Genomic DNA, 15,058 nt, shown 5'->3' on the forward strand with positions numbered 1-15,058 from the left:
AATTATTCTCCGGAAGGTACCACATATTAGGCTGAGCATGCTTTGAAGTGTCCTCAACTTATTACTTAAGCAAGTTTTGTTAAATGACACTTGAAAAGTGCATATGCAAGAACCTCCTAAATTTCATAAAGTTAATTTTTGCACACGCAGCAATGACCATAGAGGTTCTAGCATGCATTTAGGCGCTAGATTTTTGTAGTCGCCTAGACAAACACTGCAGTCTTTAAATCGACGGAGGTGTTATGTCCAACTACTAAGTAATAATTTATTTTCGATTATCTTTTTCGCAGGTCTACTCGACTTCGATGACGACGAACTCTCCTATCCGCCAATACCAGTAAAAAAAAATACCAAAGTACGCTTTAGTTCCGGACCCATACAAGTATTTTCAACCTTCTCCGTTACCGATTATGATCGCCGTAATGAAGATGTCGATCCCGTGGCCGCTTCAGCCGAATATGAGCTGGAGAAGCGTGTCGAGAAGATGCATGTCTTCCCGGTGGAATTAATGAAAGGTCCTGAAGGTTTAGGTTTGAGTATTATTGGCATGGGCGTTGGTGCCGATGCTGGACTCGAGAAATTGGGTATATTTGTGAAAACTATAACCGATAACGGTGCAGCAGCACGTGACGGACGCATTCAGGTGAGTTGAAATTTTCAAGTTTTGACACCGAAGGTGTGTACATTATGGCCAGCTCCCTGCGTCCACCTATGAATGTACATGCGTCATCAGCAATAACGTGACTGATGGACGTTCTAAATTTCACGAGGTGGACGTGCGGGAGCGCATTTGTACTTGCTTCAGTTAAAACTTTTAAATTTGCTCAGGTTAACGATCAAATCATCGAAGTGGATGGCAAAAGTTTAGTGGGCGTAACACAAGCGTATGCCGCATCGGTGTTACGCAATACATCTGGTCTAGTCAAATTTCAAATTGGACGTGAACGTGATCCGGAAAATTCCGAGGTGGCACAATTGATACGTTTGAGTTTGCAAGCGGATCGCGAAAAGGAAGAACGACTGAAAAGGTGAGGATGTCCTTTTTTGGTTTTATTTATAAAAGTAAAATTAATATTTGTTTATTATGCTACAGACAACAAGAGGAATATTTACGTCGCACACTCGACTACTCGGAGGACTCCACACAGCCAGTTTCGGCTAATTCTAGTGTCTGCGAGGGACCCTCGAGTCCCGTACAAGTGGAGCATCCAATGGAGGTCGAGGCTACGCACTCACAGGAGGTAGAGTCTCTGAAGAGGCTGCTACAGGAGGTATGTAAAATATGGCGCCAATTGGTATTGATTTTTAAACCCCCAAAAAATTTTGGAGTATTTTCAGAGTTTTAATCTTTTTAAACCTTTTATACGTTTCTTTATGTGATTTACTTATGACGTGGATTCACGAAAAATAAACCGAAAACAAACAAAAAAAAAAAACGATACAAAACGTTACGAAAATGCAGCACAAAGCGGTAATTGGTTTGAACGAAATAGTTTCTATAACTTTTAGCGAATTCATGTGTCTTTTCGTTTTCGCCCGATTTAGTTTTTTGTTGTTTTTAAAAATTGGAATATATTTAATTTTTGTACAATAACTGTAAATTAATTGCTAGCCATTTTTTTATACTCATATATTATTTCATTTAATTTTTTTTTACATATTTTGTTGAATGTTCATTTTTTCGTTTGTTTAATTTTTAGAGCGAATTGAGTTGCCTGTTAAAAGACGACATTATTGATACGCTGAAGCGTAAGGTGGGTGTTGTCGCCTTTTGTTTATGCTTTTTTATTTCTGCTTATTACTAATCATACTCACCACGAATTTAGCTTTCATATGCATGCCACCATATAATTTAATAAACACTTCCTCATTTCCTTAAATATTGAACTTCCTTCTTCACATTTCTCGCCATCCCATCAGCTCGTCAAATTAGAAACAACCGGCAATGAAAACGAACTACTCAGCGAACGTTTACGCCAAAGCGAACGCGAGCTAACCAACATCAAGAAAGAGGCTGCAAATCTACAAAATATGCTACAACAATCACAGGGCCAGTACATGGCACTCGACAAGAAGTATAACAAGGCCAAGCGTTTGGTGCGTGAGTATCAACAACGCGAGGTGGATATGTGTCATCGGGAGGAATTCTATCAGCAATTACTGCAAGAGAAGGACACCGAATACAATGCACTCGTGAAGAAGTTGAAAGATCGTGTCATCAATTTGGAACACGAGCTGCAGGAGACACAACGTAAGGCTGGCTTCCCCGTCGGTTTGCCATACGATAGCGCCACGCTCAAATTGACGCCTCAAATGATGCGAAAAGCGCCGCCAAAACCACTATTCCAGAAACTTGAAACCGAATTGTCGGATACGGAAATTTCCGATCTCTCACCCGATGGCGAGGGTGTGAAAACGGCTACAGTGGAACGTAAAGTACCAATTAAAGACGAATTGGATGCTGCAGTGCCGCAACATGAACTTCTGGATAATTCGGTTACAAAGACCAAAATAGATTTAGGTAAGTGGGAGTGGAAGTGAAATAATTAACTAAAGATGTAAAATGCCGCATTGCATTTTAAGGAAACTGTTATTTTCTTATACATGTCTAAAGATATTTTGTGAGTTGGCAATGCTTTGGCTTGGTTTCTTTTAAGAATGACTAATAGCTAAAATTTTGTTGGTGGCGGTAATTTTATACGTTTGTGCACAGAATTCGATATTAAAAGTCAAATTTAAAAATAAATTGGCTTAAGATTAAGTACAACCAAATACAGTAAATAAACGAATACAATAAAGAATGTAAAAAAATAAATGAATCGAAAAAATAAGTAAAAAAATAAAAATAATGTAAAAAAAAATAAAAATAATGTAAAAAAAAATAAAAATAATGTAAAAAAAATAAAAATAATGTAAAAAAAAAAATTAAAAATAAATTAAAAAAGCATATAAAATTTAAGTAAGTTAAACAAAATACACTTAATTAAATCAACACACGCATTCGACAAGTCCAATATGAAATGGTGTGAGCCAATTGTGTGGTTTTATTCAAAAGTGTTTTGATAAAAATGTGATCGAAATTATTTCCTCTTTAGTAAGACTTGTTTGGAAAAAAATTTATGCTTTAGTTCAAACAGCAATGTTCTTTTGTGAGGACTACAAAAATTTATTTAAGTAAAACTCAGTCGAACTTGTTAAGCGGTTACACCACACTGATTTGCGAAAAATAGGTAAAGAATTGATATTTTTCGAACGCAGAACGAAATTTATTTAAAAAAAATTGTATTTCACGTACATATGTATGAATGCACATTAGGGTGATCAAAAAAAAAGTTAAGTCAAAATTTTAATGCTCTTACTCACTCGGATTGTTCTATGTCGAAATCAAAAAATATTTAGAGGTCGCTCAAAGCGCTCATGTATTTTTTCGTAGCAATGGTTACAGGATTTAATCGATTCGAATCAAAATAAAAATAATCGATGCAGCAATAAAATGTCAAAAATAAATCGATCTCCCAGTATCAAATCATATATTTTGTCAAATAACGCCTTTTACTTAATTTTTACAAAGAAACTGAACACTGCAATCCGGCAAACACGGAAATCACAAACATTAATTGTAAGTAATTGTTTGTTTCAATTTCCAGATTTATCCAAAAGCTTCAGTTTCAAAACCGACTTCAATTCTCATATAAAAATTTAAGAGTACCGTTAATTTCTTCATTATGAAATTATCGGATCACTATGGGAACACCTCTGAGGTACACCCTTTCCTTAACAAAAAAAAGGAATTAACGTGGTCCAAAGTTATGCGGTAACATATATAAAAAATAGATAAAAAAAAGCATTCCGACGAATTGATAACCTCCTCCTTTTTTGAAGTCGTCTAAAAATGTGAGATAAAATTTTTCTATATTAAGGCAGCGATATGAGAATTTAACATAACTACATAAATTCTTAACCGTACTTATGAAAATGGTTAATTTTTTTGGATTTTATTTAATTTTTATCACAAAAGAAAAAAATGTGTGATCTACCTCAAAATTAACCGCTATTTTCAAAAGTGTACGTAAGTGTAAGTGTAGTGTTTTCAATACATATTTTTTCCCCCTCACTATATTTCTTACCTTAATTACCCTTTTTAGAAAAAAATGTAGTCTGCAGTATAGTCCATTGAATTTTAGTGCCGGTACAACTAATTTGGAAGATATTGGGCTGTTACTGTTGATATGTAGATTTTTATTTTTTTTTTGCTGAAGGTGTTGCTCATTTTCTCTTTGTCAAGTATGCTCAAAATTGTGGTTTTTTTATGTCAAAGAAAATGTGCATGAGCGCCAAGAAGAAAATCTCTAAAAATAGGTAGGAAGTCCGCATAATAAAATGTGGACTTAACTATACTAAAATTCAATGGGCTATACTGCATACAAAAATTTTTTCTAAAAAGGTGAATTAACCAAAATTTTAATGAAATAATCGAATGTCGATTGTCGAATTTTTTGGATATAAAAACCACGACAAAGGATCTTCGATTTAAAAACGGCATCTTTAGTTTAAAAAAGTCGTTTCGAGCAAAACGCTCAAGAAACAAGTTCACAGTCTTTCTGCCATTCCCATTTCTAACTACTGTAACTTCTGAAGTACTTTGAATTTCGAAATGGGGAAGCGCCTCAAATATTCTTCAGAGTATGTAGAAATTTTATTTTTTTCATTTTTCCAGCTAACCCCTGAACAAAATAGTGTAACATCTAAAGTGAACAATTTAATAAATAACAGAAATAATTTGAAATAAATAGTAATTAACACAATAAATACCACATAATAATAATAAAAAATTTACAATTCTGCTAAATTATGTGCACCTTTAAAAATTTTATCTTATATGCTCCCTACTCACAAGCTTTACTTTTTCCGCTTTCACAGTAGCTCATTGCCACATATATTTTTTCTCCTTTGCATTCAAGTACATACATTCATATGTATATATTAATCAGTATATATTTGACTACATATGTACATAACTATAATAGACAATATCTATTCATTCTAATTCATGAAGTCATCTCATTGCAATTTTTAGGTTTTTGTTCTAATTCTACTTGTATTTTTGTATTTTGTACCTTTCTTTCTATATCTCTTTCAATTCAATTGTGCCTGTGTCCCGTTTTGCTGCCATTTACATATACATACATATATATTGTTGTTTGTGTTGTTGATGTGCTTATGTCCAAAAAACCAAACCAACAAAACAAAAAAAAAACAAATACACTATTGCCGCCTCAAATTTTGCTGCCGCTTGCCTGCCGCTCAAAATCAAATAAAACACAAAATGCGCCTTCGCTTGCACTACTTTTCAAATCAAAACCAAAAACAAAAAAAAAATACCAACAAAAAAGCATCTCGTGGTGGTTTAGCTAATCGCCAGCTGCCTTCAACAGCGAACAACGGCAACAACAGCACCAGCAATTGCAATACAACCAACGCAGCGGGCAACAACGCCACTAATGCCACCGCCGCCGCCAACAGCAATAACAGCCAAATTCATAGCACTACTTCCGTCGCCTCCGCCGCCTCCGCCGCCGCCGCCTCCGCCACCGCTGGCATCAACATTAACACCAGTCACAGTCACAGCAGCAGCAGTGTCAGTGGCAACAGCAGCAATAACAACGGCGTTAAAAGCATCTCTTTTGGCAAGCGCACGCTCAGCAATAGCAGCTCAGATTGCGCGCTCGATGACAGCGAGGATGATGGCACTGCCACTACGGTGGCACATGTGCACGCCAGCGCCGCCTCGGATAGCAATGGACTTTCGAATGGCAGCAATAGTAGCGTTATCCACCGCAATTACTTACAGCAGCAGCAGCATCATGCCACCGCCACCAATGGCCATCACAGCGTCACTGCCGGTACAACTACTGCCATTCTGTTGAATTCGACCGCCATCGCGGGCAGTGGTGTTGCAACAGCGCGCGAACAGCAAATCAATCAATTGTATGCGCAAGTGCACAAGGATCATAATAAGACCGGCGTAGCAGCAGCAGCAGCAGCTGCTGGTGTTGGTCATTCCACAATACCGAATATATTTAAGAGTGCCATTGGTTCGCCACCCGACGTAAGCCTGGGCGTGGGCGTGGGCGTGGGCATGGGCTTGGGCAGCAGTGGCGTTAGTGTTGGTGGTGGTGATTTTCATCGCAGCAACATGACTACGTTCGGTACTAGCAATCGTGATCTCAATAGTTCATACGATTCAATTTTAGGCTCAAACGATAAACTCTCCGAGAATGAACAATCATCGGAGAATTGGATGTATCCGAGTCGACGACGAGTCGGACCGACGGGTGCCATCATAAGTGGTAAGATGCCACCTTCATCGTTTACAGAACAACTAAATCAAGCGTTGTCCGAGCGTGAGAGGTGAGTGTAGAGAAATTAATTTTTTTTTTAAATATTTATTATAGAAAAACCATGGGGAAATTAAAAAAATGTGAAGTGTAATAAAGCGGCTTTCTCACTTTATTTTCTTAAATTGCTTGGCATTCGACTATCTTATAGAAATTTTTCAAAGCAGATTTTCAAATAAGATGTGTGAAATTTTTATTCACGCACTAATTACTACACCTGGTATAATTTCACCATGCAGGTGTCTGAATAGCTAAATAAAGAAAGCCTACTTCATTAAATTCATCACTTATATTTTAATTTTTAGTTAGCTCATTTATAAAGCTTAAGGCTTGATGAAATAATACCTACTAAATCGATAACTGTGAGAATGTGTATTAAAGGGGTTAGTATCTAGTTGTCTTGTATTTTTTCGAATCTAGAAATGTATTCTCGAATATGGGTACATTATCCCGAACGGTATTAAAGTAAACTTACGATGCTTTATCTGCAGTGACATAAGCGAAGACTACACTAATTCGATTACAAAGTGTGCCTTCAAAAATATCTTCTATTTACTTCTAATAGCAAGGGCTATTTTTTAATCTAATGAAGTTGGTCTTAAAGTTCCATGTTCGTCATCTATCCATTGTTAATTTTGTTTTCCGGTTTCCAAAAATTTTCTAAGCTGTGCAGTCTTTGCTATCAGTATGCATTTATTTGTATATCCATCGACAGAAATATACTAATAGGTGCCACGGCCACCAGAATTTTCATTTAATTTTTCTTTAATTCATCCAATTATTATTTTTATTTTTTTACTGCCGGTTTCTCGAAAGCAATTTAAGTGAGAAATGATTTTTTCCGGTCAGTCTCCATATTAAATTCAAATAAAAAAAAAAATATTTTCACTTAAATTGCTTTCGTGAAACTGGCTGTTAATGTAATTATTGTTGATGTGGACTTTTTAAATAAAATTAAACTCAAAAGTTTTAAACTAACCACTAAAAAAATAAATACTAATGCAAAATAAAATAAAATGAAGTTAAATAAAAAATACATTAATAAAAGAATCAAAAAAAATAAGATTTTCCGAATTTTCCTATGCGTTTTTGTTCGAATTTAGAATCTAACTAGATCGCTCTCACAGGCTTCTCCTAATGTACGAAATTTCTGCGTGCTACATTAGGTGTAATTTGTTTTAATTAAATTCAATATACCTGAAATATGCGAAATCCTTTCGATTGATGCCCATATTGTAATAATTATAGTTGAATTTGAATTTCCAAACATGTGTAGTCCCTGCTATACAAATGTTGCTTAGAAATAAAGCCTTATCAAGACTCTTCGGATTAAAACCTAGATTGTAATAACTCATTAAACTTATAATATAATTGTATTCGAATTTAGATTTAAAACATGTGGCAACCCTCTTCAAAAACCTCAGAAAACGCTACATGTTCAAGCGGAACATTTCTAATTTAATCTCGACTTTTAATACAGGTGGCAACCCTCTTCGAAATATGTTTCTACCAAAACCCTATTAAATCCCTCTTGTATGACGTCCATATTGTGATACATATTCCAATTATCAAATTCCTTTAATTCAAGAAGAACTTGATTTTTCAAACAGGTGGCGACCCTCCTACATGTAGTTAAGAACTAAAACCCTTATGAAAAACCTTTCGATTGATACCTATATTTCAGTAATTTATAAAAATTAAATGAATTTAATTTTTAAACGGGTGGCAACGCTTGTAAAACTCCTCAGTAATATTTAAAATGTTCAATCTGAAGGTCTCTTAGCAATCTTTCATTTGACACCCATGTATTAATTTTTTAGATAGCTTGCTAATAACTAATTTGAATTTGTCTTTTCGAACAGGTGGCAACTCTTTCCAAAACACTTTCAAACTACAACTTTTTAAAGCTTCTTGTCATCCATTCTTTAATATAATTTTCAAATAAATAATTCCCTTAATTCAAGTCGAATTTGATTTTCTAAACAGGTGGCAGCCCTCCTCCATGAGTCTGGAATTGATTTTATATACATATATGTATCTATACTAAGTTCCTGGACTCTATCAAAAATATTTTCTGAGATATGATATGCGGTATGAAAATTCCGTTTTATGGGAGGTGCCACGCCCCTCGTATAATCGAGATTAAATCTATCCTATATTTTAGGTTGGTATAAATGGTACCAGTGTACAAAATTTAATGGGAATCGGTTGAGTAGTTAAAGCGTGAAAGCGTAACAAATAAACAAACTCACTTTCGGATGTATAATATTAGAAAGGATGTACGTTTATAAATAAAAATATTTGTAAAAAATTTTACCGCTTGATGATGGCGCAGCGTGTGTAGAATGAACTAAATTTACTATTTGAAGAACGAGAAAAGCTAGCGAAATAAAGTTAAGAGTATTTTAAAGCTTTTCGGGTAAAAAAAAAAATTGTTTCGTTGCAGTTTCGAAGGATAAAAAAACACGCATATTAAGTTTTAAAATCGAAAACTCGCTAATTTAAAAACCTCATTAATTCGTAAAATATTATTGGTCCCTTGCCATTACAAATTATTGGGCTTTCACTACAGTAGAATTTACGTTTTTGTGCTGATTACACTAGGGAACCATTTTAGAGTTTTTTTTTTGTTTTATAGAACCTCAACAAAAATATACAGCGGCTTAAATTTTGAATTCTTGGGCGATGAATTCAATTAGCTATTTCACTTGCATAATTCGAATATTTTTGGTATCCTACCGTTTTGGCATAATTTGTAAACTGTTTTTTCCTCAAAGGTTTTAAAAACATTTTATTTTTTGTCTCACTTTCCAGACGACTTGGTGATGGTTCATCCCGTCACTCCAGCGATGATTACACAGAAATTAACAAAAGCCAAAGCACAGCTGCCATCAATTGCAAGACGCTAATCAATGAAATACGACAAGCGGTGAATGAGGCACAGCCAAAAGGTAATTACAAATTAAATAGTTGTTTGACAAAAATTGCACAATAATTATCTTTATATTTCCCCCGAATAAGAAAAACGATAAAAAATAAATGCTATCACTTACCTCTGCCAAACACCTCACAAAATCATACCATAAGCTGCAAATTTTTATATACCATATAGTATTAAATCATGTATATGTATGTATATATATTGATTGCTGTGGTTCCTGTTATATACACTTTCTATTAAAATTCATACATACAAGTATATACATACTCTACAAGTACATATTATAATGTTGCTAGCTGTCGTTCTGTCGCATCTAACATATTTTGCATTCAACTATTTAAGTACATTTCATAAATATTTAATTACGAATTTCGTTACGCTGTATAACGCCATTAATATGTCCTTACCATAGTTGTTTTACGCCTGTAGTATAAGCATTTACGATTTGCTCACCCATATTACCTAACTAGTATTTACTAACCCAAGTATTTTTGTACTTTCTATTTCTTCACGTTTGCTCTTGTATTTTGATTGATTACTTTTTTTTATTGAAAAACTAAAATAAAACAAATCATTTGTTTGATAAATGCTATGCCGCCGCATAACTACGTTTTGGTAAAATACTCGTATAATAATATACCCTTAAATACCTTATAATGCGAATAAAAAAAAAACACACACATTTGTTTATTTATTGTGGTTACGATCAATGTGAATCTTTAATTATGAATTATTGAATGTGCAAATAGTTAAACAAGTTATACCTCAATCACTCTCTCCGCCTGGCACAGTACCATGGCAACAGCAACAACAACAACACCAACAACAACAAGCCACCGGACCGCCATCACCTACCAGCATGTCCTCGGGCTGTTCCTCACCCGGCTACTCGCCCAGTCGTGCCATTGATTTGTCCGGTTCGAGTAGCAGTTTTTCGGATCGCAAAGCAGCCGCCTGCTATAATTACAAAAGTGGACCAGTGCATGAGTGGACCAAAGAGCAAGTAAGTTTTGTAAATTTCAAATGATTATTTCTGTGTTGCGTTAATTTTCCTTTTTTACACTTATCCATTTAAAGGTTGGGCAATGGCTTATGGGCATCGAATTGGAACGTTACATTCCTGTCTTCAAGGAACATAATGTTGAAGGTGGCGCGCTGTTGTCACTCGATTCGAAAGATTTCAAAACACTTGGCGTGAGTGGAGATGATAAACATCGACTGAAGAGACGATTAAAAGATTTGAAGGCGAACATCGAAAAGGAGCGAAAAGATCAGGAACGCGAGCGACGCGAAAGAGAGAAAGCTATACGGAAAGCGGAGAAAAAAGCGGCCAAAAAGAAGTAGAATTAGAAAATATAGAATGCAGAAAAATAGAAAGTTAAAAATAAATATTAATTACTAAAAAAAAACAACAACAAAATAGTAGTTGTAGTAGTCAATAGCAAAGAGTATCTATTAGAACAGTCGATATAATAACGATAATAGTAAGCAACTACCAAAAATATTTACGTTATTTACTTAGTATAAGAAGCGCGCAGTAATAAGCATGCCAAGGATGCGAATGAATGAGATAGAGATGGTGGAGGGTGGCGAGGAAACATTGAACGTAGAAAATATTATTTGTTTTTTTTTTTCTTTTGCTTTTACATACTATGTATTTGTATTTATACACACACTTTGTATAACTTTGACGTTCATTGATTTCAACTCAAAAGCAAAAGAAAACGAAAGAATAATCTTATCTAAGTTATTTATCTCTGATTAAATAAAAAGTTTAATTAAGGTACGAGTATATTCGATTTTTTTAATCAATAAGTAATTTATTATAACTCAAATTCTACAACATCTTTGTAATTAAAATGTTAAGTAAAACGTAAAAACAATGACTTGCATAGTTTAAATACATACATACATATGTACGCATAAATCATTTAATGCGTGAGTCAAAAAATGATGTTAGGTGAAACGAACAGAAGCAGAACTAAAAAAAAGGGCAACTGAAATCAGAAATTAAAAACGTTCAAATTTTATAACACACGAAATTATTTGACGAGGTAGATTAGCAAGCATGAATAGCAAAACGAAAAGAGGTAAAGAATGAGTGTTAGATCGTTTGCTGAAACACACATACACAAACACTCATAGTTAATTGATGCAACAGAAATTGGCATAAACCGAGAAAAACATAAACAATGGACTGATTTTATGAATAAAATGAATTAATTTAAATATATACTTATATATATATGATATATATATATATAAACAAACAAGCAAGGAAACTTAACGAGGATTAAACAATTAAATTAATTAATATAAAATCAATATTCTATGAAAAATAATTACTTTTAAACATTAACTCTACTATTTAACGTATGTGTACGTCTAACATAACTGAAAAAAACTGAATTAAGAAAAAAAAGCAACACAACAACAATGAATACATTTTTCATACACACAAAATGCGATGCAGAATTTCTGTTTATTTTATTTTATTTTTGAAATTTTTTAACTTAAAAACTCAAACAGTGACAGTGCTTATGCTCAGCAGCACACCCGAAATTACCTAAGAGTTAATGCTCAGTAAACCACTTTCACCCTAGTAGCATATCTCAGATGTACATATGTATAAAACTGAGAATATTTCTTATGTCTAGTAACGGTTTTTTTTTTGTTGTAAACATTCCAAATCCCTTGTGAGATTTGCAATGAATTAGAATCAATTTAAGTTAAAAAGAAATATGAAGTTTCAAAGAGTCCATGCCATCAAGTTTTGCATCTGTCATAACAGTTCGCTTTTTTAGACAGCTGGGCTAAGGCTCGGACATAAAAGCAGTTGTGGATAAATATCGATAAATACACATAGACCAAAGCTTCGATATAGGCGTAGTACTCTTTTGAGGTGTTGAATTAAAAATGTGCGAATAGTAAACGGTTTCACTAAAAATGTTTTATTTTTTTTTTTTAATTTCGAAAAATATTAAAAACATTCTTGCTGCTCTTGCGTCAAGGAATCCATTTGCCTGGTGGCAAGACCGAAAGACGTATCTTAGTTAAAAAAAAAAAAAAATCAGGAATTGTACTTTTAAGCGCAAGGTAATTTTTCATTCAATCAGACAGACCTTTAAAATTACTTTTAAAAGTAAAAGTTTTGAATCGGTGTCTTTTTCAACTAAAAGCAGCATACAATAAACTTAAAAAAAAAATAAATGTGGTTCGGCTCTTGCGACTTTAAATATGGATTTGTTGACGCAATAACACGAAACATGCGATTTTAAAACTTTTTAAAAAGTTCATTCCATTCTGTTTTCAAGTCAATAAAAATTATGATTTTTTTCCTGGTCATTTTAAAGCAAATTCTTTATTCTGCGAGACTATCATTCCTTCTCAAAAGCTTTAAAAACGCGTTAATTAAAAAAGGTTGAATTTAATTTTTCTTGACGTCATTAGAAAATATTTGTATAAATATTTTTTTCTTCGTATTCTTAACCGATTTTATACAACGAGGAGGTTTTCAATTCAACGGAATATTTTTTTTACGTACATATATAACCGGATAAATTTGGATCAGGTGATCCTGTTTCGATAATTCTTTAAAAAATACTTGTGTTTACTTTTTCTTTATTTTTTCAACCCTTTTATCGCTAAGGCATTCTAGGATGTATTTGCCTTCATATTACAGTCGCAACAGTTTTTTTTTATTTAAGACATACTCTCAAATGCTGCTAGCTGTATCGGACAGTCACTGATTTGTTTAAGGCTTGCTTTCACTATGTCAAATTTGGCGACATACATAAATTTAAACGTTCTTCACATTAATCTTTGCCAAATCCATTGCTATTATTCCAAAAATAGTTTATACCAAGTGATCAATTTTTTCGCTGCTTCACTTACTTAACTGATGTCATTGTCATAAGCGCATCGAAATACCCTTAAAAAGCTGCTTGAGTGGCAGTCCTTGGCCAGTTATAAATGTAGGTACGTAGACCCGTGGGAAACACTCTTAATTCCTTAAACACTCCATAGAATTTTTCATAGTGTAAACAAGCTTTTATACTCGTTTTTGCTGCGTAACAATTTTAAAATCATCGCATAAGCAACATTAGTACTTAAGCTGTGTTTTCATGCTATTGAATAAGTCGGGGGGAAAAATAATAATAAAAACATAATGATAATAATAACTTAGCTATAAGCACATGCTTTCGCTAGAAAATATTTTTCTTTTCAATTTATTAAAAATGCATTCTTATAAACACCTACAATTCAGTTTGTATTTGCATAGATGTGTTCGCAATTCACCCCTACTAATAATAATATCTAATATCAAAATAATTGTTGTCATTGTTGTGTATGTATGTACGGGTAGATATTAAAATGGCATACCCATGTATAGTATGTGTGTGGTTTATTATTTTTTTCTTTACTTTAATTTTAGTTTTTATTTAACAATATGTACCTATGCATAATTTATTAATAACCGATAGATTTTTTGTTTGTTTTCTTGTTTATATTTAAATTTAATTTGTTCGACTATTTTTGGTTTTGATTAAAGTGAACATTTGAATTATAAAATGTGAAAATATTTAACCTTAAAAAATTTGATTTATTTGTTTTATTTATTTACATTAGCAGAAAAAGTCGTTTTGTGAAAACTCCAGAATTTTCAAGGGCCCCTGCGTTGATTTTTTTTTAGGATATTTACTGACCGGCATTAATATATGGAGTCATAACCGTGAAAATGACGTAAGCAGATTTTTTTTTAAGTTTTTTTTTTTGCCCTTAAAACACCAAGATGCATTTCTGCATCAATAGAAAATTTTAAAAAGTATCTTGACGGTCTATATCGACTGCTGAGTAGAATATTGACCTATCTCGGCAGCCAATTCGAAAACGTCCTATCTTAAAAAACTTTTCGCGAACGCTCTATTTCAGGATTTTATTGAAAAACATCCTATCTCAGAATATGGTTGAAGAACGTCCTATTTCAGAACTCGTTTCAAAAACGCCCTATCTCAGCTGCCGATTCAAAAATGCCCTAAATATATCAGCACATTTTGAAGTTAGATAGGGCGTTTTTGAACCAAATTCTGAGATAGGGTGTTTTTCAATAAAATTCTGAAATAGGGAGTTTTTGAAAAGTTTTTTGAGATAAGACGTTTTCGAACTGGCTGCCGAGATAGGTCGATCTTCCACTCAGCAGTCAATATATTATTGATGAATTCGAAATCTACAAATTTAGTTTATGTTAATTCCTTCTTTTTAAATAGGTTAATTTTGAGCAACAATGTTTCGAATGCGCCTAAGTTGTAATCCTCATTTAATTCTTTCAAATTAAAAAAAAATCCTTCATTTGAAGCGTTGGATTTTATATTCATGATCCGTCGGTTAGAGTGGCATAAAAGACATCCCACTTTATTTTTGTTGGGAATTATTCTCGTAAGCCATTTGCCCGTTTTTTTGTTATGTACTCTAAGGTCGCTCTTTGTTCTACTTTTCTTTGCGACCCCCTTCTTGTAGCCCTTGTTTCTATCTGTATCTCATATTACATATTATGGAATATTTGAGTTATTGTTCAGAGTTATCTGCCTCCTTGGAAAAGCAAAGATAGAAACCACGGAATATTAAAATTTCTCTCAAACTAAAGTTTCAGCTATGCCTTGCTGTATTAGCGGAAAATGATATTACTTGAATGCCCCTAGAGACCTTTTGCAGGGCCAAA

The 15,058-nt window shown here is 33.5% G+C and overlaps 1 protein-coding gene across 1 annotated transcript in view; it reads left to right on the forward strand.

Moving 5' to 3' along the window:
- Positions 1 to 11,612, forward strand: part of LOC118746636 — a 142,874-nt gene extending 131,262 nt beyond the window's left edge. Inside the window, exons 6-15 of the mRNA XM_036480494.1 lie at positions 291 to 643; positions 829 to 1,028; positions 1,094 to 1,271; positions 1,463 to 1,471; positions 1,701 to 1,754; positions 1,921 to 2,521; positions 5,394 to 6,411; positions 9,213 to 9,349; positions 10,089 to 10,342; positions 10,417 to 11,612. Of these exons, the coding sequence (XP_036336387.1) occupies positions 291 to 643; positions 829 to 1,028; positions 1,094 to 1,271; positions 1,463 to 1,471; positions 1,701 to 1,754; positions 1,921 to 2,521; positions 5,394 to 6,411; positions 9,213 to 9,349; positions 10,089 to 10,342; positions 10,417 to 10,683 (3,071 nt within the window). The 3' untranslated portion in view covers positions 10,684 to 11,612. The remainder of the gene's footprint in view (positions 1 to 290; positions 644 to 828; positions 1,029 to 1,093; positions 1,272 to 1,462; positions 1,472 to 1,700; positions 1,755 to 1,920; positions 2,522 to 5,393; positions 6,412 to 9,212; positions 9,350 to 10,088; positions 10,343 to 10,416) is intronic.
- The last annotated feature ends 3,446 nt before the right edge of the window (positions 11,613 to 15,058 follow it).

This window comes from Rhagoletis pomonella, unplaced genomic scaffold, assembly GCF_013731165.1.
Source record: "Rhagoletis pomonella isolate Grant_MI unplaced genomic scaffold, Rhpom_1.0 Rhpom_scaffold_00011, whole genome shotgun sequence".
NCBI classification, from domain to species: domain Eukaryota; kingdom Metazoa; phylum Arthropoda; class Insecta; order Diptera; family Tephritidae; genus Rhagoletis; species Rhagoletis pomonella.